General features: G+C 48.8%; 9 protein-coding genes across 9 annotated transcripts; 5 read left to right on the top strand and 4 right to left on the bottom strand.

Moving 5' to 3' along the window:
* Positions 1 to 382: 382 nt before the first annotated feature.
* On the bottom strand, positions 383 to 2508 carry I302_106395 (uncharacterized protein; the record flags this gene model as incomplete). The annotated part of the gene is made up of 10 exons (XM_065870268.1): positions 383 to 607; positions 668 to 864; positions 914 to 958; positions 1011 to 1362; positions 1417 to 1808; positions 1866 to 1939; positions 1993 to 2023; positions 2075 to 2188; positions 2243 to 2364; positions 2417 to 2508. The coding sequence occupies 10 exons, from the start codon at positions 2506 to 2508 to the stop codon at positions 383 to 385; spliced, it is 1644 nt and encodes a 547-aa protein (XP_065726340.1).
* A 518-nt stretch (positions 2509 to 3026) lies between these two features.
* On the top strand, positions 3027 to 4709 carry I302_106394 (uncharacterized protein; the record flags this gene model as incomplete). The annotated part of the gene is made up of 12 exons (XM_065870267.1): positions 3027 to 3088; positions 3139 to 3280; positions 3342 to 3397; positions 3454 to 3546; positions 3601 to 3630; positions 3688 to 3732; positions 3789 to 3874; positions 3938 to 4026; positions 4073 to 4133; positions 4198 to 4281; positions 4347 to 4444; positions 4512 to 4709. The coding sequence occupies 12 exons, from the start codon at positions 3027 to 3029 to the stop codon at positions 4707 to 4709; spliced, it is 1044 nt and encodes a 347-aa protein (XP_065726339.1).
* A 24-nt stretch (positions 4710 to 4733) lies between these two features.
* On the top strand, positions 4734 to 8099 carry I302_106393 (uncharacterized protein; the record flags this gene model as incomplete). Its single annotated transcript, XM_065870266.1, has 11 exons — positions 4734 to 4883; positions 5096 to 5322; positions 5703 to 5800; positions 5898 to 6203; positions 6261 to 6637; positions 6687 to 6781; positions 6838 to 7007; positions 7068 to 7246; positions 7335 to 7512; positions 7576 to 7938; positions 7993 to 8099. The coding sequence occupies 11 exons, from the start codon at positions 4734 to 4736 to the stop codon at positions 8097 to 8099; spliced, it is 2250 nt and encodes a 749-aa protein (XP_065726338.1).
* Positions 8100 to 8367: 268 nt separating this feature from the next.
* I302_106392 (uncharacterized protein) lies at positions 8368 to 9861 on the bottom strand (the record flags this gene model as incomplete). The annotated part of the gene is made up of 6 exons (XM_065870265.1): positions 8368 to 8526; positions 8589 to 8674; positions 8731 to 9199; positions 9257 to 9379; positions 9435 to 9563; positions 9613 to 9861. The coding sequence occupies 6 exons, from the start codon at positions 9859 to 9861 to the stop codon at positions 8368 to 8370; spliced, it is 1215 nt and encodes a 404-aa protein (XP_065726337.1).
* A 491-nt stretch (positions 9862 to 10352) lies between these two features.
* I302_106391 (uncharacterized protein) lies at positions 10353 to 10887 on the top strand (the record flags this gene model as incomplete). The annotated part of the gene is made up of 4 exons (XM_019192131.1): positions 10353 to 10404; positions 10463 to 10536; positions 10598 to 10726; positions 10786 to 10887. 4 exons carry the CDS (start codon positions 10353 to 10355, stop codon positions 10885 to 10887), a joined length of 357 nt encoding a protein of 118 aa, XP_019046761.1.
* Positions 10888 to 11478: 591 nt separating this feature from the next.
* I302_106390 (uncharacterized protein) lies at positions 11479 to 12592 on the bottom strand (the record flags this gene model as incomplete). The annotated part of the gene is made up of 5 exons (XM_019192130.1): positions 11479 to 11626; positions 11689 to 11811; positions 11863 to 11925; positions 11990 to 12274; positions 12336 to 12592. 5 exons carry the CDS (start codon positions 12590 to 12592, stop codon positions 11479 to 11481), a joined length of 876 nt encoding a protein of 291 aa, XP_019046760.1.
* A 435-nt stretch (positions 12593 to 13027) lies between these two features.
* I302_106389 (uncharacterized protein) lies at positions 13028 to 15177 on the top strand (the record flags this gene model as incomplete). Its single annotated transcript, XM_065870264.1, has 10 exons — positions 13028 to 13128; positions 13186 to 13301; positions 13358 to 13487; positions 13552 to 13728; positions 13780 to 14139; positions 14210 to 14221; positions 14297 to 14574; positions 14634 to 14678; positions 14739 to 14947; positions 15016 to 15177. 10 exons carry the CDS (start codon positions 13028 to 13030, stop codon positions 15175 to 15177), a joined length of 1590 nt encoding a protein of 529 aa, XP_065726336.1.
* Positions 15178 to 16075: 898 nt separating this feature from the next.
* Positions 16076 to 17236, top strand: I302_106388 (uncharacterized protein; the record flags this gene model as incomplete). Its single annotated transcript, XM_019192128.1, has 2 exons — positions 16076 to 16540; positions 16598 to 17236. 2 exons carry the CDS (start codon positions 16076 to 16078, stop codon positions 17234 to 17236), a joined length of 1104 nt encoding a protein of 367 aa, XP_019046758.1.
* A 352-nt stretch (positions 17237 to 17588) lies between these two features.
* On the bottom strand, positions 17589 to 19528 carry I302_106387 (uncharacterized protein; the record flags this gene model as incomplete). Its single annotated transcript, XM_019192127.1, has 8 exons — positions 17589 to 17812; positions 17871 to 18256; positions 18299 to 18420; positions 18470 to 18640; positions 18694 to 18792; positions 18860 to 19139; positions 19188 to 19268; positions 19329 to 19528. 8 exons carry the CDS (start codon positions 19526 to 19528, stop codon positions 17589 to 17591), a joined length of 1563 nt encoding a protein of 520 aa, XP_019046757.1.
* Positions 19529 to 19814: the final 286 nt, after the last annotated feature.

The raw sequence follows: 19814 nt of genomic DNA, 5'->3' as shown, positions 1-19814 counted from the left end.
GGACCGCGCAACTTGCTTGTGTGTCACGGTATGACATATCTCGTTCGTTCGTTCGCTGCTAATATAAGTATAAGCAAATTCAAGCCGGATCCAGTGGAGTGAATGTTGTGCCATTTGGTCAGCGTCTTTACACAGCTGCTTATGTGTGACCGTAACAGTGTGCCGCCTGTGTACAGTGTGGCAATAGCAACTATTAACTGATTCATCACGACAACTTTGACTGAAAGGAATGAGATACCATCCTACAAAAACTGACGGCGAAATAGCTGAAGGAACAAGATACAAAACTTCTCAAACTTCAAAGATAGCAACTCTCCCACCCCTGTGCCCTGGAATATCAGAGCGGACACTTCTCGAATTATCTATCACGTTGCCTCATCCCTCACCCCAAATGATGGATCTTTGTGGTGGTTGGACTCCTCATATCTTCATTGCCCCAGGTCGCTTCCTGAACCCGGATATTCGCCTCCCTCTTCTCGTTGTCAAGCTTTGAATCATCGTTCTCCAAATGATGCGCCCGGTTGGCATTTTCGACTTGAGCAACTGCAGCGCCTGCTCCCGTGGTCTGGACTTTGGGGTATTGCCAGCCCCATTTGAATCGCGGGTTCTAGAAAAGTAAGAAGGATCAATCAGCATTGGCCTGATGCGCCAAGTGCCCATCACTCACATCGAACAACTCATCCATTTCTTCCAAACTTCTACCCTTGAGTTCTGGCAGAAAGAAGATCGCAAAGACCAGGCCGATGAAAGCGATAGCGGCGAACACATAGCCCACGTTCGCTCCGATCTTTTGCATTACATAGGGTGTTGAAAAAGCAACGACGAAGGACCAAATCACATCATTGGCGGTACCGACCATCATAACTGTCGGGCACTTATCAGCCCATGCGACTCTAAGTTAAATCGCACTTACTCTTCTTTCGCATTCGAATACCACCCATCTCGGAACACACGATGACTGGTTCACAGTCTTAGCTATCATGTTCGACCGCAAAACGAAGTCAACTTACATCCTACCGAGGCGTATGCAATCTTTGTGGACCAGATGAGCAGGACAAAGCTGGCCACGACGACATTCTGGGCAATCGCATTGGAGGTGATATCTGGTCGTGAACCGAGACCAGCGATCAAGCAGTCCCACACGACCAATAGAGCGGATCCGAATATGGCAGGCGGTCTACGACCAATCGTGTCACTGGAGAGAATACCAATGAGACCGCCTATCGCCCCAGCAAGAGACACGATGATCGAGTAGGTGAATGATTTCGCTCCCAGTCCAGCGTCCACCATGAAAGAGGGACCGTATGAATTCCAAAACTGATTTCCACCGGCTTCGTTGGCGAAAAATATGATGGCCGCGTACTGCGTTGATGGGTCAGAATTGATATTCGGCGCAGCTTTGAGTGACCAACTTACCAAAGTTCGTCGCCAGACTGGACCACTGAAGAGCTCGAGCCAGGTCCCGCTTCCAATCGTTCGATCGACTTCCACAGCGTGTACCAACGCTTGGACTTCCGCCTCGGGCAAGCCGTTAGCGACGTCTTCTTTAGTCCGAAGCTTCGACAGCACATTGACTGCCTCTTCATGTCTGCCTTTGGAAATCAGCCATCTGGGCGATTCCACAGTGAAGGCCACCCCGGCTAGACCTATCACAGCCGGGATGAGCTGGATGGAGATTGGGATGAGCCAACCTCGTGTCTGTGTTTCAGTGGCCATGGCTCGGACGACCCCAGAGCCCATGATGGACGCTGACGTTTGGATGGGCACGAAGGTTCCAGATAGGAATCCACGCAGGTGGGCTGGTGCGACTGGTGAGACTATGAGCCGCGACCCTCTGGGGTGACTCGGAAGTACCAACGACTTACTCTCGGCACAGTACATAGGGATAGCAGCCTCGATGGTCCCGATGGTGACATAACCGAAAACCCTTCCGATCGTGCTATCTCGACGTGGTCAGCGGGCACAGAAACGCCGCATACCAGCCCAACTTACAATTGAATCCACTCTTTCGCCGCCAGTTGCACTAGATGAAGGTTTATTAGCTAAGTCTCGACTATTGACATATTGAGCTTACAAATGACCGAGAGAAGTTGAACGATGCAAATGGCAATGAACAGAGTCCGGAAGCCCCACTTCTCCGTAACTGGCTCGAAAGCGATGACCCCGGTGATACGACCAATATAGACGACTTTAATCAATATCAGCATCCTTTCCTCGGCCTTGACGACTCCGCACAACGTACTCGAATTCATCAAAGACTTTCGCAAAGTTGGTAAAGCCATCTTTTTGGTGGCCTCATTATACACACCGAAATCGTTCAAGAAAGACGGAAGTGCTTGCAAACCCCCGAATGCTGAAACATCTCTACAGATTGAACGTCAGCACTGATTCTCCTGCAATCAGCAACGACACTCACAGGCCGAAGATGAAATCACCCATGGAGAATACCGCCACACAGAAAATTAGATACCCCGTTGCTTGGCTCCAATCCTGTCCTAGGAATCCCATTGTGTCTGTTCAAGTTCCGATAGTACTGATATATTGGACGAGTGCAGTTCTAGAGCTCTTGAGATTGCCGATTGCCACAGACATCTAGGCTGCAATTTATAGCAGAAGATGCATTAGTCTTATGACAACCACCTACGAGTTGGTTATCTTCGATATCAAGCACCAATGATACGGTTGTCATTAGACGCGTCTTAATTCCGTGCGTTCCGAGATACATTGATTTCCCGGAATACCGAACCGTAAACCGCCGTTCGCGCCGATGGGAACTGATCGCCTGATAACAAGGCATCCCTGGTAGTAGGAGAGAAGGGACCGGTTTCTCGGCAATGAGGAACCGACAGATAGCCAGGAATTTCCAGTCTGTTATGTGTTTATCGGATTGTGGCATTCTTTCGTCCAATGTATTCGCATAACGCGCTGCGTGTGATCAGCATAAAATAAGAGGTTCAACGTCTGAGAGTTAGGGGCTCATATGTCGATAGCCACTTCAACACTTTGAATACATTCAGCTCATCACCATGCCCGCCATAGCACCGGGTGGTTCGATTCTTGTCACAGGCGCTTCGGGTTTTGTCGGAGCGTGAGTCTGTACCGTCCCCTTTGTCACCGAAAGCTAAATGATAGTCTTAGACAAGTTGCCAAAGCCTTCTTGGATCATGGTTACGACGTTCGAGGTACTGTTCGCTCTGAAGACAAAGGCGAATACCTACAGAACCTCTTCAAGGGCACCAAAGGTAAATTCGAATATGTGCTCGTGGAAGACATCTCAGCAGTGAGTTTTCCTGCGCTCGTTCAAAGATTTGTACTTTCCCAAACTGAAGTGCATAATATAGGATGGCGCCTTTGACGAAGCAGTGAAAGATATAGATGGGGTAGCACATGTAGCAAGGTGGGACACTGTGGACCGCAAATGACACTGGCGACTGATGTCGGTCATGGTTTCAGCCCTGTTACCTTCGAAGCGAAAGACCCAAACGATCTGATTTTGCCAGCAGTAAATGGTACGCTGGGTGTTCTGAGAAGCGCACAGAAGTACAAGTAAGCCAGCTTGTCCCCTCCTTTGCCCAGTGTCACAGCCGACACTATGAACAGCCCACACCTCAAGCGTGTTGTTTGCACCAGGTAAGCTGGAGCTATCAGGCTCGATCCGCAGACAGTTACTGATTTCGACCTGTTCAGCACCACCGGCACTATAGTATCCCCTCAGAAGCCAAGTCCAGCGAGGTGAGTAACATCTCTCGATACTTTGGCATTCCAGGCTCATGCTTCGGGAATACTAGATACGACGAGGAAGACTGGAACGAAGATTGTGTGCGCAAATGTGAGGAGCAAGGTATCAGCGCCGACGGAGGTGCAAAATACCGAGGTGTGTTCTAGCTTGCTCCCGGCGGAAAGGACACGATGTTGAGGCCGTATTCGATTTGATCAGCTAGTAAAGTTCTCGCGGAAAAGGCATACTGGAATTTCTTCGAAGAGGAAAACCGTAATTTTGATGGTGTCACGATCCATCCTCCCATGGTGGGTAATTGGCAGCGAAGAATGAAGCTCAACTCCTCTTTCTTAGATCTATGGTCCGATCATTCAGCCTTGCAACTCTCCCAAGTCTCTGAATGATTCTTTGGCTCGTAAGTATTTGTGGACCAACTGTTGTACAATGTCAAACGTGGATAGCTGAGCGTCTTACTGCAGGTAAATTCTTGCCTTACATGACTGGTCATATGTCTGATAAGGATCTTCCGGATGCTGGGCCCAATTTCATAGATGTTCGAGATGGTGAGTCAAAGGCCCAGGTCATGAGTCACGAACCCAATTGATCCAAAGGCCTTCGGCTTATACAGTCGCCTTCGCCCATGTTAAAGCAATGATGATCGAGGAAGCCGGTGGTAACCGGTTCGTCATCAGCGGTGGTCCGTACAGCGGAAATGATTTATGTTTGGTATGTTCTGCCCTTCCAATCATGTCCCCACGTCCTTATCAATATGTTCCTTGACGGTTTGATTTAGGTTTTGTCTAAAGAGTTCCCCGAAATCAAAGGAGTTCCCCGAGCGAATCCCAGCCCTGAATACTGCGAAAAGGTACACGCCTCAACGAATCTGTTAGACGGCAGCAAAGCGCAGAGAGTTTTAGGGATGAAGTACAGGACTTTTCATGAGTGTGCAAAGGATACTACCATCAGTCTACGTCAGCGATTTGCTATCTGAATCAACCTGTCCACTTCCTACTGTATGATCTCCCGTGCTTGTCTGTCCTGCAAAAGGGCGTCCCTTGGCGTATCGGGGGAAGCCGACAGAGCTGGACAGCAGTTACCTGAGACGCTATCTCTTGGCAAAAAACAAAGCTCTGGGCTGTATGTCGTCGCATCACCACTCGTTCGGGTGAGGTTGTCAGGTGACCAACTCCAGCTGGGTTGCCCAATTGGGGAAAAGGGTTCTGTTATGCTTGATCAAGGTATACGATCTGGTATTCGTGATATGAACGCCCTTACCACCTTGAACCAAATCAAGTGTACTCTGCAACCTGATTTCCATGTTCCATCCTGATTTCCCCTTTTAAACAGCATCGATTCATTGATATGTCATGGCTACAGGCTTTCAACTTGGACCACGACGATGTCCCAGTCCCCACGTGGACCATATCGGTTGCATCTGCCTCAGGAGGTGCCCCTGTTTCGAACTCGAAGAAAGATCATGATAACGGCTTCCGACCACCTGCATCTAGCACGAGTGACGATATAGAACCGTCAGAAGGGAACCGTAGGATCAAAAGAATACGCACAAGAACAGCTTGCAGTGAGTGTAGAACCAGGAAGATCCGGTGAGTCCCGTGGAAGTCCGTTTATCTCGTCAACATCTGAAAGCGCTCCATTACCTATCGCCACCATGACTTTCATGCGTCATTGTAGCTTTCCATAATTCCTCTCTGGATGTATAATTAACTTCAAGCCATCATAGCTGCCAGTATCCCAACGGGCGAGAGCCTGAGGGAAATTGCGAGCACTGTGAGATTCACGGCCTGAGTTGCGAGAACGGCAAAGCGAGAGGTAAAACATCAGATGTAAGTAACAGTCCGATAGCCTTGCGGTTCGGCGGTACTAACATCACAAAGCTTTCGAGTCATCCTCTTGCCAACGCGGCTACCAGCCGCAAGAGATCAAGGACCGATACATCCCAACGCAAACTGAAAAGTTGTTCTAGTCATGATTCGGATGACGATCAAAGCCCGCACATGGTGCCCAGTTCGGGGGATCATCGGACACTTGTCAGTGGGCAGGGTCTGGAGCCAAGGTATTTCGGTAAGTATCTGCCTTGATCGCCTTTCGTCCTTTTTTTTTGATTATCATTCTTCCGTCCTTTCCCTAATGAGCTCGTCTGACAAAATTCTCTTTCAAGGAACAACGTCGATACCCTCCATTCTCGCCTCAGTCACCCTTCAGCCGAGCATGTTGCCTCCAGGCTCCCTTCACTTCCACTCTGGGACTCGGCCTGGATCCTTGGAGAAAGGGGGTCCTGATCGGATACACTTCACTTCTGTCCAATCAGGCCAACATTCAGTGCTGATAGCACCTGACGAAGGGGAGACTATCTCTCGCACGACTGGAAACTCAGGAGACCGATCAGCTAGCCTGAGAGCCAGGCGTTCCTCCACCGAGGAGAGGGTCGCATCGCATTTCCTTTCCGAGTCCGTCCTTGAGTCCTGTAAGCCATTCTGTGTGTCCTGGTAAGGATACCAGACTCGCTGACCCTGTGTCCCAGTGGTTGCTCTCTACCGTATGAGGATTGTCCCAGTCCATCCTGTGATTTCTATCTCGGAAACTGCCAGCTTGTTTGCTTGGATCAGGAAGCCAAACTTGGACTCGACGCCGCCTACACCTTTACCACGCATTCTCAGACTGATCATTTGTGCAGTGCCAGCGCAGTGGCGTGCGGTGCCAAAGGATATAAGGCAATCCCTGAGAGTGACTATTAGCTCGCAGCTTGAGGATCCCAAAGCGTCAACTTGTCTCCGTGCCAGCTCTCTGGGCAACTTACAGACACTGTCTGTACTGGCTATGAGCGCCGACCTACTTCCCTCCTCAAAATACGAGAATTGGATCAATACAGGTACTACTATCCGCATGGCTCAAGAGATTGTAAGTGAGCATGATAGTCGGGATTGTGCTTTGGGCTGATGCTTTTCAGGGTCTTCATCGAGAATTGCCGAGTGACGCAGTACCTCTTGGACAAAGGAACAGGAGGAAGAGAGTCTGGGCAGCCTGTCAGATAATGGATGCCTGGTGAGCCCTTGATGAGATTCTGACGAGTCATGATTGATTCTGAGGCTCTGTTCTAGGCATGCAGTAAGTACCGGATTACCTTCAGCCATCGATCCATCAGACTGCGATGCAGGCCCTCCTTTTGCATTTCCGGATCACGTACGAGAACATGAAACCGAAGAATTGGAGCCTTGCTTTGAGACTCACGTTCATATCTGGCGGTTGAGTCTAATTCTGCGGCGTATCAGTGAGTCCTTGTTTCGTCATGCATAACGCACCGGGATAGTCTGCTGATGACCCCTTACAGTGAAAGCGGTCTGCAGTCCCAGTGGCCTGGGCAGCACCTCCGATATTGTTCTTTATCAGCTGGACAGGGACTTAACAGAGTGGGAAATGACTCTGCCGAGCGATGACGAAGCGCCTTCATTCGAGATTTTCGATAGTGGAAACACGAACATGATCAAGGTCCTGTTCACATGTGTCGAGGTGCGTGTTCATCACAGCTGCGTTACCCTCGTCGAACGCGCAGTGTATTCGGGCTTCATCCCTCACATGCCATTGATCTTTTTCGCAGGGCATTTTTGTGCACGCTTTCCTGACGAATACTCGCCCAATTCCACCTCACATTAATTTTCGTCCCGGCGCCTCCCAATGGTCTCGACTTTTACATCGATCAGGCGAAGCTATTGAATGGATTTCGAAGAACGGTATGTTTTACCTCGATGTATGGCACATCGTCATACACGCACTAGGTGAGTCAATCGCACAACATAATCCGACACCGCGCACTGGACTGATTGAAAAGACTCTTCCAGTGATATGTTTTGTTCTACAGTTTCATGACTACATCTCAACTGGTAACCCAAACCGGCTGGAACGTTTGAGGCTGGCAAATAAGATCATTCAAGCTTGGGCCAAGCCGTCGGAGGGGGAACCTCCCAGGGATCGTGGATGGCTTGCCTCCCAGGTCAAATCTCTAGTCGACAATTTGGAGTCGTCCCGTACCCCTTTTACCCATCAGGTCGATTTAGCACTGCTAGATGACTTACAGCAAGCCATCACTACCTCGCCAGCTGTGACAACGCAGCTACCACCATCGCAGCAGTCGCTCACCTTGCAAACGGATAGCGATGATCTTCAAGCCATAGGACAGAACACATCGTTCAATCTTTCCGAGGGTACGTTTTATAATCTGCGTACACCTCTTGCTGCGCTCATCGATACTATCACAGATCCTCTTTTGTTTGAAGATCAACCCGGTGCTCTGGATGAAGAAAGAATTGCTCAAATCCTGGGTATCTTCGAATCGGCCACCTCGGGACCAAGCAACCTGTTCTAGGATTACTACAGGGCAGAAACATGCTGACCATCTCAGTGTTCATTCACGTCCGTTGTATCATGCGTTTGAGGATGTTGTATGTATAGTCGTTTTAATACAAGACCCTTGGGACAGGTCGTTCGTCGGACTGTGCTAAGTAGGACAGTCAGTCATTTAGGCAGTCCTTCTGCCCAGGTAATATCACAGCCATTGACACAAATTCAAATGTACACCAAATTCTATCACGAGTTTCTAACAAACTGACAAGAATACAGAGTGGTTCATTCATTTACACTGGTAGAATGACAGTGACACCGTGGAATTCTCGCTTATTCATCAATTTCCCTTCGTGCATGATCCAGTCTTGACCCAGAACGTTCCTCGAAACATCCGTGGTGTTAGTGGTCTGGGCTATTTGGATCTCCCGCCATTCCGCATTAGTAGGCACCTATGTTCAAGCAATGACACATCAGCTATGATGAGGTGTATCGAGCTCGAGATGTCACTTACGCTGAGACCATTCGCTCTCGCCTTTTGGAACTCTCGAAACGCCCCTTGATAGTCGGGGAAGCCTTCTCTTTGTATGAGAGGAGAGTCTTTGTGAATGTGAGTCAGCTGAATCTGTGTATTCCCCAATCTTCTTGCCACCTACCCATGCAAGGACCCATTCGTAGATCACCGATACTACTATTGAACTGGACGATGGAGAGTCTTTCAAAATCGTGTTGATCAGCAGGCGGTTTGAAAACTCTGTGACGAGTCGCCTTGAAATGACCACCGGAGACGATCTCAAGTGTTTCTCCAATGTTGATGACGATACTGCCGGGTTTGTAGGGAACATATCGCCATTGTTCGTCGTTACCCCAAATCTGCAATTGAGTTACAGGTACGCTGAAAAGTAAAGTCGTTGTGCCGTAATCACAGTGGCCATGGAATCGTAATCCCTTGGAAAGCTTCTCGGCCTCTTGGCTGAAAGGCTTGAACAAGGCATGCCGATAGTAACCTTCCCCGGTGGGACTGCCCTCATGCGATTGAACGTTGTCCCAGAGGTAGTCGTCTGGTAGCTCCAGCACTTTGGAGAAGAGAGCAAGGATTCGTCTGTTCACCGACTGCTCCAAGAACTAGCAGCCAAATCATCAGTCATCTCATAGCCTTGCAAATCTCAAACACATGCTCACTTCATTGAAAGCCACAATCTCGTCCATGAAAGGTAAAATAACTTTTGGGATTTTGTCACAGTCGTTCCATTGCTCGGAGTACCAGTTGAACTGAGTGATACCATCATATACTTTTTTCTCTCGCTATGAGGGCAACATCAGCAGGTGGGTTCGGAGTGTGGGCCAGACGATGACTCGCCTTAAAACCCCACGGATGCTTATAGCCAGCCCATTTACCTGAGACATCGGGATTGAAGAGCAACCTCTGTTGATCTTCTTCGGATATATTGTATAGGCAGTACTGTGCTAAAGAAAATTGTCGGTGAAGCTTGTGGTGGGTACAATCAGCTTTCTGCTTTGCCAATTGTATCACTTACCTGCTCCAGTGACACACCGTACCTCTCGATGAAGAGGAACCCGTCTTCAAGAATAGCTTGTTTAGTCATAGCCACTAACTCTTTGATGGCTGTCTCATCGCCACTGTCCATGATGGACAGGTCAATGGTACGGAGCTTGGCAAAGTCGAGATCGGCTTTGGTAGCTGGCGGAGGAAACCAGTCTGGCACATGTGGTTTACCAGGGGCGTTCGGGTCAGGTGGATTATAGACAGGGGTTGATCTAGACATACTGTATGGTCTAAGGGAGACTTTGAGGGAGATGGTGTTTACAACCACGCTACCTCCCCACTAGTGATAAATACAGTAAACACACCCCAACAAGCTTTCGAAGAATCCATTTCGCGATTATGCGACTGGCTGTGCGGATCCTTTCATGAAGATTAGCACCGATAGATCACGGCATTTCGGTATTCGGTTTGCTACCTGATGGACTTACTGTATCTCTGCAGCATGCTTCTTCGTCTTCGTCTGGATTTATTGAATTTCGTGGCAGGGATCATGCAAAGTCTTTGCGTAGCCGGCTTTCCGAGCCGGCCGAGGGCCTGTCGAAAGATAAAGAAATACCGAGATCCCGTCAGTCCACCCAAAGAGCCGCATCAGTTGATCTATGCATTCTATGCATACGTTCACTATATACATATATATCATCGTCTACCTAATCTGATTGACCCACCTAACTTACCTGCCTCAGAGGAATACCAAACTCAAGCTTAGTCAACATGTCTCGAGAAATCATCTCCAACGAAAAATACCCCCTCAAACCTCATAACTGTAGGTTCCTTCATATATCGCTACCTAGCTGCTCTAACTGAGCGATCTTACACCACAGGTCCCGCTACTAAAGTTCCGGGACTCATTTTCTGCTCCGGACAAACAGCGCCTGGTCCCGTTGGTCCTGCTACCGTGGGTGTTAAGCTCGTCCACTATGCGTTCAGTAGCTGGAGACTGATGAAAAAGTCTGCAGACTCAAGCTCTCTCCCAGCTCAAAGATGTCTTAGAACTCGCTGGTTCATCTCAAGAAAAGGTCTTGAAGTATAACATCTTCCTGAAAGACATGGATGACTACCTTGAAATGAACAAGGCATTCGTTGCTGTGGGTATGATTCTGTATGGGCTTTTGACAGAGCTGATTGCTTACCTCTCTTTGCACAGTTCCTCCCCAGCCCCTGCCCTGCAAGAACTTGTATCCAAGCCGGAAAGCTCCCTGGTCACCCCAGCACTACCATCGAGATCGAGTGCATCGCCCAAGCATAAGGAAAAAAGTGATGATAGACGATAGATCATTGTGTTTTGAGATCGAGTGCATCGCCCAAGCATAAGGAGAAAAGTGATGATAGACGATAGATCATTGTGTTCATTTATGCATGCCAATTGTCGAGAAGCCCGCTTGTGCCCTATACAAATGCCAAGGTATAGCAGATCTCGTCTGTTCGCTGACTACAAGATTATATGTACATTGGTTGCGGGATCAGACGTTGCGGCTGTTCGACAGTGTCGTGATGCAGCTGCTTATACCAGTGCCTTACCACAAGTATTCATTCAGTGTGCCAATCAACGATGAGCACGAAAGAAGACGACAATGGTCAGTTGACTATCGTGTTCTTGGCAACGTCACGATTGAAGTCTCTGTCGACGCTCACCACACCTGACTGAGATCTCACCAATAGCAGTGCGTGCACGGTGTGAATCAAGCCTGCGATTGCTTGAAGATGTACTGAAGTATGTACTCGAGATGCCTGGGTGATGGGATGCCAGCCTCTATCACCACTAACAGCTCAGTGGAACAGCGAGATGAATTTGGCCTATTTGCATATGGTTCGTATTACGTTCCGCTGTATATGACATCTAAGCCAGAACTCCTGCCGAAACACCCTGAGAAATCTTGCCTCCGCCCATAATCCCGGCAAGGAGGAACCCACTGTCAGCGCCCGACATAGCGAATCTAGCTTCCGGATGCTTCTTGACAAGTTTCTCCTGGAGGTCAGGTCGCGTACTGACAGCGACAAGAAGGGAATCAACCAGCGCCATTTTTGGGATGACATGAAAAACACTCACTGCAGACCACCCATTCCTACGTGTACTTTTCGTCCATTGACCGAAGCCTTTTTGGCTGCTGCGCATACTCTCGCAAATGCCTCTCCTACTCGAGGATCATCGTATTCTCCAGGAATACCCATACTACGCACAAGATCAGCTTCCAGGATTAGAAATATTGGGGAACATGCTCACTCTTGCGTCAAATCACCATGGCCAACGAGTATTACGTCTACTCCTGGAACAGCGGCGATGGATCTGTGCCAAGGATTGTCATCAGTGCTACGACCGCCGACACGCTCTGTCTAGCACGGCAACTCACTCGACACATTCCACAGCCTTGACAGACTCAACCATACATATCACCGTGATGTTTTCATTGCACGCAATATTCGCATATCGAGGAGGAAGATTGGCATATCGCATAATGGGCATACCTCCAGTCGCTGATCGTTCGCCAAGAGGAGCAAAACGCGCATATCGCACCACGTTTTCGGCTTCTTGAGCGTTCTGGACATGTGGTACAATAACAGCTTGAGCGCCTCCGTCCAGAGCTCGCGAAATCCAGTCGGAAGTGTTGGCGGGCACGCGGACAATGGGTGTGATTCTATGCCATGTATTAGCAAAACGCCTTTATGAGACAAGTGAGATCGAAGAGTTGAACATACCCAGCCAGCAATGCCGCGCAACTAAGCTGATTTGCTGTATCAAGACTGAAACTCCCGTGTTCCAAATCAAGTAATACAGCGTCGTAACCGGCGAGAGCAATGAAGTGGACGGCTTCAACGTTGCTGATCATTTTTAGCGAGCATGAGTGTGCCAGCCCCCCTCTTCGAGTCTTGTCCCTCAGGACATTGGGTACCATTGCCTTACGAGCAGCAGCGAGCTGGACTTCGTCTAGGGCTTTCCCTTTAGAAAGTGTCATGGCGAATCGGATAGCAAAGTCAAATTATGTATTGGAGCGTTACTATTGAGCCAACAGATGTACATCTTTCACGATGCGAATGCCGTTTTGTATTTCCATTCGACTGGTTCTGCTGTTTGTACAGCTTCTCTCAGCGAGTAGTGATGTATCCAGCGTAAGCATCACATGACGAGATCAACGCACTGAGCCGAAATACCGTTTACCCCGAAAGATGCAGATTTACCGAAATACCGTCGACCAAGTCACAAACCCGGTACGCGGAGCACCGGGTACCTCATCAATTCACCCAACTACGATGTTAATGTTATCAATCACATCGATCTGTTGATAACGCATGAGTCCCATAAAGGCGGGACCTTTGGGAGGCATCTTCGTGAGAGCCTTCCTCTCGTGGCAAACACTGGTCTTACTCATCTCCGAAACATCGAGTCAAAGATGAAAGCTTTCAGATCCTTCAAAGCCGATTGGGGACAAGCGACTCCATGGTTTGCTTATTGTATCATCACTTTCACAGTGTCTGACTTGATTTTCGGAATGTAGGGCCTCATACTACTGAATTTTTATTGCCGTGTCAATGCTGATCGTTCTCACAGCGACTCATCGATATTCGGTGCTCTTCAAGCTCTTCCGTCTTGGACCTCTCAATTTGGAACGAACGTCAATGGTGTATACAAGCTTACGACGTACAGGCAAGCCATCGTCAATTCAAGTCAGTCACACATCTACGTTCAGCCAGCTTGACGCTGACGTTCGACGGCTCTTTAGTCACATATTTGGGACGACTCGTGGGCACCGTAACTTTCGAGCCTATCGTTGAGCGGTTTGGGTACAAGAAGCTGTTCTGGGCCATTGCGTTCATTCAATTTGTGGTGGTCATAGTACAGATCACTGCCAAGTAGGTGTCGCTGATCGTTACAGACCGATGAAACAGGTCGCTCACGGTCATTTGTGGTCCTCAGAGAGTGGATCCAGTTCACTGCTGGCCGGGTGTTATCTTACGTATTGGTGGGATGGATCGAATCAGCCGCACCTACCTATGCGGCCGAGATTGCGCCTATGTCCCTTCGTGGGTTTGCTGCGGGTCTTGTGACCCCCGTGAACACTGTCGGAGCGGTATGGGGAGCGGCCATGTGCAGGTGAGTACATGACACTCCAAGGCAGTTCATGCTTGCTGATCGATAACACAGAGCGTACGCTACTGAAACAAGAAAGATCGGATGGATGGTACCTGTAGGAGCGCAAATGATACCCGCTGTGCTACTGATTGTTTTGTTACCCATGTCCATCGAGTCCCCCCGTTGGCTGGTTCTGAAAGGTCGAAAAGAGGAGGCCCTCCGAGGTCTTCGAAAGCTACGTACAAAGGAGCATGCGGCCGCAGGATTGTGTAAAGCCGAGCTGGAAGTGATCGAACAAGCAATCGAGTACGATGTGCAAAACAACACAGCTCGCTGGGCCGATCTCTCCAAAGGGTCGTATGTCCGTCGATCATTCTATGTCATCATCTTTTTCTTTTTTTATCAGTGCACCGGTAACTCGTTCTACGCCGCGTAAGTGTTTGTTCGACGGTTGGGGAGGAAATAGCATCGCTAATCACTAGCTTGTACAACTATCATACAGGTACGGTCCAACGTAAGTTACCTCTTCTACCAGTGGGTGTCCTGTGACGCAGCAGCAGCTGTATTGCTGACGAGCTTGATGAGCCAGCTTCTTGGTATCGATCGGCCTTGGAGCGAAATCTTTCACCTATAATATCATTGTACAGTGCATGGGAGCTGTCGGAGCCTTCATCGCCATCTTTACCACGGATATCGTTGGTCGAAGACCATTGTGCATACTCGGATCAGCTCTTCTGATTCTATGGGATTGCCTCATCGCTGGGTTGGGTGGATCCTCTACTCACACGACATCAGCCAACAACGTTGTTGTGGCCAGTTTTGTCCTCAAGATATGGTCCACTAAGCTCTCCTGGGCGACGCATGCTTGTGAGTGGTCCTGTCCCAGAACGCAAAGCCTATTCGCTGATACCTGCCGGTGTTCTTAGATATGATGAGTGCCGAATTGGGAGGTCCGAGGATGAGAAAGAAGCGTGAGCCTTTGTCGTCGTTTATCAAAAGAGAAAGCCTGCCGACTGAGATCATATGCCTAGTTATGATGGTCGGAACTACGGCCGATCTGATTTTCGCTTGGATTGTCTCGTTCTGCTCGCCGTACATTATGAACAAGCCTTATGGGGGTATAGGAGGTAAGATTGGGTACATCTGGGGCGGAGTCGCCGTGTTAGCGCTAGTGTTTGCTGTCTTGTTCCTGCCTGAGCTCAAGGGGCGGTCGCTCGAAGAAATGGATGAGTTGTCAAGCGTGAGTACCTCAGTCTCGATATCGGTCATGAAGTTTCCGCTCACGTTTTTTCTCCTTGTCTGAAACAGCGATTCCGTTGGGGCTGGCAGTACTCGTCGTTCAAAACTACCGGAGTCGGTGCCCGGATGGCACAAGTTGAGATGGCTAAAGTGGAAGGCGTCCAAACTGACACCAAGCTGAACGACGGATCTGATGATAAGGCAAGTGCTCTTTCGATACAGTCGCTCTGAGGCGGGGCCAGCACTGACTTGCACCTGCACCAACAGGAAGATATGTTTGTCGCTGTTCAACCAGTGAGATCTACAGTCTGAACGGGACCCACTCACGCGATCCGGGTCATGTTGCGAGATCAGAGAGCGGCAGTCAAATAGACTTTGAGGTGTGCGGGAGAATGGTTGACGAGATTAGCGCGTGCCTACATGTATGTACTGTAAATATGTCTTTGTCTTTACTCGATTGTTTGTAGATGTGAGGATGTGGGTGTGTAGGGTGCTACACGGTACGGGGTTAAAATGAAACGGTATCAAGTGATTACTACTCTACGCTACAGTACTGTACAGTATGTATATTCGTATATCGTGGGTTAGGGGGATACCGTACAGTGCGGCATGGAATACAGCAGTAGTAGTAAACAAAGACGGGAGATCTAAGCTTAAGATGACAGTACTCGTACAATGTCACGTTGCTTTAAGCATTAACTGCATAGCCCCGATCAGACAGATGCGTAGTGTACAGTAGTACGTCATCACTTCCTTCCTTTGACTCACTCTCTTTCAGTCGCAGAGGTTAACTTAAGCTTACAGCAGGAGAGGGAGAGCACGTGCCTTGCTTTGCTCTGTATGATAAATACTATATGTAGTAATCTCGGTGATCTCGGTGATGCCGACACTAGTAGTAGTGTGCTAGATTAGTTAGTGTGCACTGATCTCTCTGATCTCGGAGTAGATATCGGAACCGAGATTATAAGCACGGGTTCACATAACATAGCATGACACACTATTTATACATATACTACATATACTACATACGATGTATATACATACTATACACTATACATCCTATCAACGACCACTACATCACTAATACCGCTATCACTCTCCCTACCCCTGCCCACTCACTCCCACCACCATGACACTCCACGGTGAAGGGATAGGAGGTGTAGTCTTCCTCGTCCTATACTCGATCAACTTCTCAATCCTCATCTACGGCTTCTCGACCAAACTCATCAGCTTCAAATCAGTCTACTCCTTCCTCTTATTCCACGTCTGTCTCCGTCTGTCTGCTCAGTCCGTCGCCATCGCTACCGGTACCAAAGATCAACTCGATGCTGGTCTGCTTATCGCATTCTTCGTCCTAGGTGCAGAAGGCTACTTCTCACTGGTATTGTGCGCTTATCGCTTCCTCATCCATCATCATCAACATGTGTACCCAATCAGTGGTAGCTGGCTCGAAGGTAAACCCAACAAGAATGAAGAAAAGGATGGGAAGAAAGATCCATGGTATGTTAGATTGAAGAGGGCGTTGACCGCAAAGAACAAGGATGGAAAGAAGGATCCATGGGTTATGACCATCATTCATTGGACTTTGATAGGCGTGAGTAGACGATTCTTTCTTTTTCCCATGCGGCTCCTCCTGACCCTCCACCCCTAGGCCAACACCATCATCATCGTCGGTGGTACTCGGGCTACCGGTGTCGACTACACTGACCCAGACTTCTGGGACCGCATCCACGATGGCGAGATCATGCGAGCTACAGGTCAAGCAATCTTCCTCGCCATCAACATCCTGCTAGCCATCTTCCTCATCCTATCCGTCAACCAAGATCGCAACCCCAGCGGTACACTACCTAGAGGATGGAATCATTTCTTTAGAGTCGACAATAATCACGGCGCTGTCGATGCAGCCAACCGCCCTCTTATCAGATCCATCAGCCCGGACGTACTTGTTCTCATCATCGCCTGGCCTCCTCTCATCATCCGGGGTATTTTTGGTTTACTTCAAGCTGTTGTCGCCCCAATCAATTACGCCAACCCTGAAGCTTACAGCTCAGTCTTCAGCTTTACAAAGGTGTTCATCGTAATGGAGAACATCTTCTCCGTGCTACCTGAATGGACAGCATGTTGCCTCCTGTGCACCACCATGTTCTTTAAACCCAATCATCACCAACACACCGCACAACTCAAGGACGTAGAATCAGCTAGCCCTCCGTCGGTACCTATTGATAGAAATGAAGAAGGTCTAGGTGGAGGTATGAACAAAGAGATTAGGGAGACGGAGAGAAGGATTTAGCTGTACTTGGTCAACGAGAGCTATTTCGTGTGAGTCGATCCAGATTCTCTTTTTTTCAACGATGCTGTAATAATCTCTTTTTTTCAACGATGCTGTAATAATAGGAATATCCACAGGGCTCGAGCAATCGATACCCACCCACTGTATCATATAATCCAATCCCTCCACCACTGTGTATCAATAAATCCTACACGAATTTCATCCAACCCACCACAGATCTAGGGGGGAAGTACGCTGAATACAAATCATGCATGTATATAAATCGACATGATGAGGCTCAAGGAGGAGTGTCAGTGTCGTCTGGGGTATCGCTGAACATCATGTTACAGTGTATACATCCTCTACTTCCCCTTCATATGTTCAAGCCCACCCTTCGATTCATCTCATCCCACACACGTTCCGCTTCACGCTTCGCACCAGTGTCTCCACCCAGTACCGACTTGTTCTCCACAGCTCTCCTGCTTAGGTAGGGCATCACCTCAGCCAGAGCACCGTATGGCACGTACTTCATCACCATCGGTTCACCCTTGTGTGAGAAAGTATGCGAGAGCCAGCTGGTCATCCTATCGTTCATCCCTGTGGTACCCCTTGATCAGCCCATGTATGACATACTTGCTCATGTCAAACGTCTTACCATAAAGTTGTGCGATAATAATCTTCTGACGTATCTTGGGATCCAACTCTAACCCATTAGTGGTGTTTCTTGCCATCTTCTTCTGCTTCATCTGATATATGATGTGCTCAACACTCTGCTGATTGTGCGTCGCCAACACCAATCCCACGCTTGGTGAAGGCTTGGCCATATCTTGTTCTATCTGATCGACTACCATATCAAGACAAGAGTTGTAGCACGCATCCGTCTCGGCTTTAGTCAGCCACACAGGAGGAGTACCCTCTTGTCCATCATTTGACCACAGTTCAAGCTCCTGCTCTCGGTATGCGCCTCGCACTAACTTGACACCCAAGCAATACCCATGTTCTTGCGCATGGCCGAGCGATTGTTGGATATGCTGAGCGTTTCTGAACGATATCAGATACAGCATTCAACACCATTCAACTCACCTCCGGAGGTACGATTGGTAGGTTCCGTAAACCAATGGTAAGACAGGGCTGACTCTGTCATCGCTGCTCGCAAGTCTATTGAATTCTTGAGATAGAATCATTTGCATCACGTCCGTCGCAGGCTATGGATCGGATCAGTCGACATCGCAGGGAGCTTTCGGGTGAACTGACCTGATAATAGCTCTGCTCCGAGTCGATGACCACCCTTACTCCATGCTGCTGTGCGGCTAACAAAATACTACGCATATCTTCGTGAAGTACTTTCAGCCGTGCGATATCCGATGCACTCAATGAATCCGGATCAGGCTGCATGTATTGCGCTAGCTCGTGATTGGTGGGGCTCTAATCAATATGATTAGCTGCGACATGTGCAATACAAAGTTCAGCAAGCTTACTCCGGGGTATGGGATCGCAGTACCCTGGGGATGTTCTTTTCTCTTCTTCAGGATTAGATCCGACGCTCTTCGCAGGATCTCCGGATCAGTCATGCCAGTCTGCGAGCTACTTGTCAGCGTTATAAAGCCTTTCCAATAGTCTAGATATGATCACTTTCGGACTTACCAGCTTTAATGCAACCCACGTGCTTGCTATCTGTCCCTCTGGTGATGCCGCCTTATTCTCCCGTCCTGCAATCTCTATCGATCTGATAGTCTCCTGCACATTCGCCCTTATCAGATCAAGTGTACTGCGTCCCTCTATGTGCTCGATCGACTCTTCCTCCACACTGTACGTTAGTAGACACCCCACGTTGTTTTCTTTTAGGCGACGGATCGTGGGGATACAGTCTTCCGCGGTGTCTCCGCCCACAAACTGTTTAAAGAAGGTATGTCGAATTACGAAGCTATACGGTCATTGAGCTTAAGCGTCTACATGACTGTGACGAACTCACTGAGAAAGCTCACGCAACCCTGGAACACTATTGGTTATTGACAGTATCGATTCTGACGAGTCGACCAATTGGGCGAAGGAGCTGAAGCCAACCTCCGATATCAGTGATCCACAACAGCTAGCACTTTCCGGTCAAGCTCACCAGGACTTGTATACGATCCAAGTTCCCAGCAAGCTACCGAAAGACATCGACCTCAACATGGGATCATTAGCCAATGGTGTCTTGGACGATTTTTCTACCGCGTCATCTTGGAACGTGTACGCTGAGTATAGCAGACCTGCAGATGCAGTCGATGTTATGAATCTAGGTCGAGAGAACTGACGAGCAAATCTAGCTGCCATTGATAGGTGAGGGAGGTGGTTAAGGTAAGCGTAGCTTTCGGAAGTGGGAATGCCCCCCAAGGGGGGCCTATCTATTTGTATCACTCTGTTTCGATAAGAAGTTGATCCCACATGACGATCTCGGCTTGGTGCGAAAGTTGTCTCGCCGGTGACTCTAAACGGCGATGTTCGGTAAAGATCGCTCCGAGGGTCATTGTTGCGAAGCCCTCGGTAATGCTCGGCAACTTACATCCCTGCTTATCGGGCAAAGACTTGATAAATACTTACGATCATCTGACACACATGA

The sequence above is a fragment of the Kwoniella bestiolae genome, chromosome 4, assembly GCF_000512585.2.
Source record: "Kwoniella bestiolae CBS 10118 chromosome 4, complete sequence".
In the NCBI taxonomy this organism is placed as follows: Eukaryota; Fungi; Basidiomycota; class Tremellomycetes; order Tremellales; family Cryptococcaceae; genus Kwoniella; species Kwoniella bestiolae.
Note: the sequence above shows the minus strand (reverse complement) of the source record. Positions and strands in the feature narration are given on the sequence as shown.